The following is a 1,390-nucleotide window of genomic DNA, read 5'->3' on the forward strand; positions in this document are numbered from 1 at the left end:
CACGCTGCCCTCTACTGGTGACGACATTGTTTACAGTCTGTGGAGTCGTGGAGAGGACACGTGGTATCCAGGTCCCGCCCACAAACACACAGGCTACCAATCACAGGAGTCAGCCTCAGCTGTCAATCATCATCAAATAACTGATTCAAACCAAACGGATCAGAAACTTGAACAAACATCAGAGAGAAGAACGAGATGAAACGACAGAAACATCTGTAAACATTTATTTAACGTCTGCTTTGATTCTTCAGTTCATGTCCCAGCTGCTAACATGGAGGAGGTCTCTGACCTGTACTGCAGCCAGCCACCAGGGGGCGGCCATGATTATTAGAACTCACCTTTAGGAGCAGTCACGTCGTCCATCTGTTTTTACTTCATATCAGGTGGGAGGGGCTTATTAATGTAAATGTAATCTCTAATTTCTGATACAACATGTAGCTAGCAACACACACAGAGAGACACACACACACACACACACACAGACACACACACAGACACACACACACACACAGACACACACGCACCTGCTATGAGCAGAGCTCCGCCTCCGGCCTCCAGACCCACGAAGCCGACCTTCAGCTTCTTCTGCTCGCTCTGCGCTGCGGGGAACATGCCGCCGTTCCGGGGCTGCTGCTCCATGGAGGAGGAGGAGAGGAGGAGGAGGAGGAGAGGAGGAGAGGAGGAGGAAGAGGAGGAGGAGGAGGAGGAGGAGGAGGAGGAGGAGGAGGAGGAGGAGGAGGAGGAGGAGGAAGAGGAGAGAAGAGTAGGAGGAAGAGGAGGAAGATGCAGAGCAGACACTGATCCGCCGGATCAGCAGCTTCTGTCATCGACTTCCCGCACAAAAAGGAAATAGAATGACGTCACCGCGGGGTTTATTGATGACAGATCAAAATAAAGAAAGACACCGATCAGCTGATCGTTGTCACCATGGCAACTGCACAATGTGAAGTCGGTAACCATGGCAGCCAGAGAGCGAGAGATGGAGTTCAACATGACAGGAGATTAAATATAAGAGGGAGGAGAGGAGGAGGAGAGAGGGAGGAGGAGAGGAGAGGAAGAGGAGAGAGGGAGGAGGAAGAGGAGGAGGAGAGAGGGAGGAGGAGAGGAAGAGGAGAGAGGGAGGAGGAAGAGGAGGAGGAGAGGAAGATGAGAGGGGGACGAGTGGAAGAGGAGGAGGAGAGGAAGAGAAGGAGGAGAGGAAGACGAGGAGAGGAGGAGGAGGAGGAGAGGAAGAGAAGGAGAGGAAGAGGAGGAGGAGAGAGGAGAGATAAGGAAGAGAAGGAGAGGAAGAGGAGGAGCAGAGGAAGAGGAGGAGGAGTAGAGGAGAGAAGAGGAAGAGAAGGAGAGGAAGAGGAGAGGAAGAGGAGCAGAGGACGAGGAGGAGTAGAGG

General features: G+C 52.7%; 1 protein-coding gene across 1 annotated transcript in view; it reads right to left on the reverse strand.

Annotated features, from left to right (window-relative positions):
- Positions 1-639, reverse strand: part of LOC133000085 (potassium voltage-gated channel subfamily KQT member 2-like) — a 7,071-nt gene extending 6,432 nt beyond the window's left edge. Inside the window, exon 1 of the mRNA XM_061069956.1 lies at positions 525-639. Within this exon, the coding sequence (XP_060925939.1) occupies positions 525-639 (115 nt within the window). The remainder of the gene's footprint in view (positions 1-524) is intronic.
- Positions 640-1,390: the final 751 nt, after the last annotated feature.

Source organism: Limanda limanda, chromosome 4, assembly GCF_963576545.1.
Source record: "Limanda limanda chromosome 4, fLimLim1.1, whole genome shotgun sequence".
NCBI lineage: Eukaryota > Metazoa > Chordata > Actinopteri > Pleuronectiformes > Pleuronectidae > Limanda > Limanda limanda.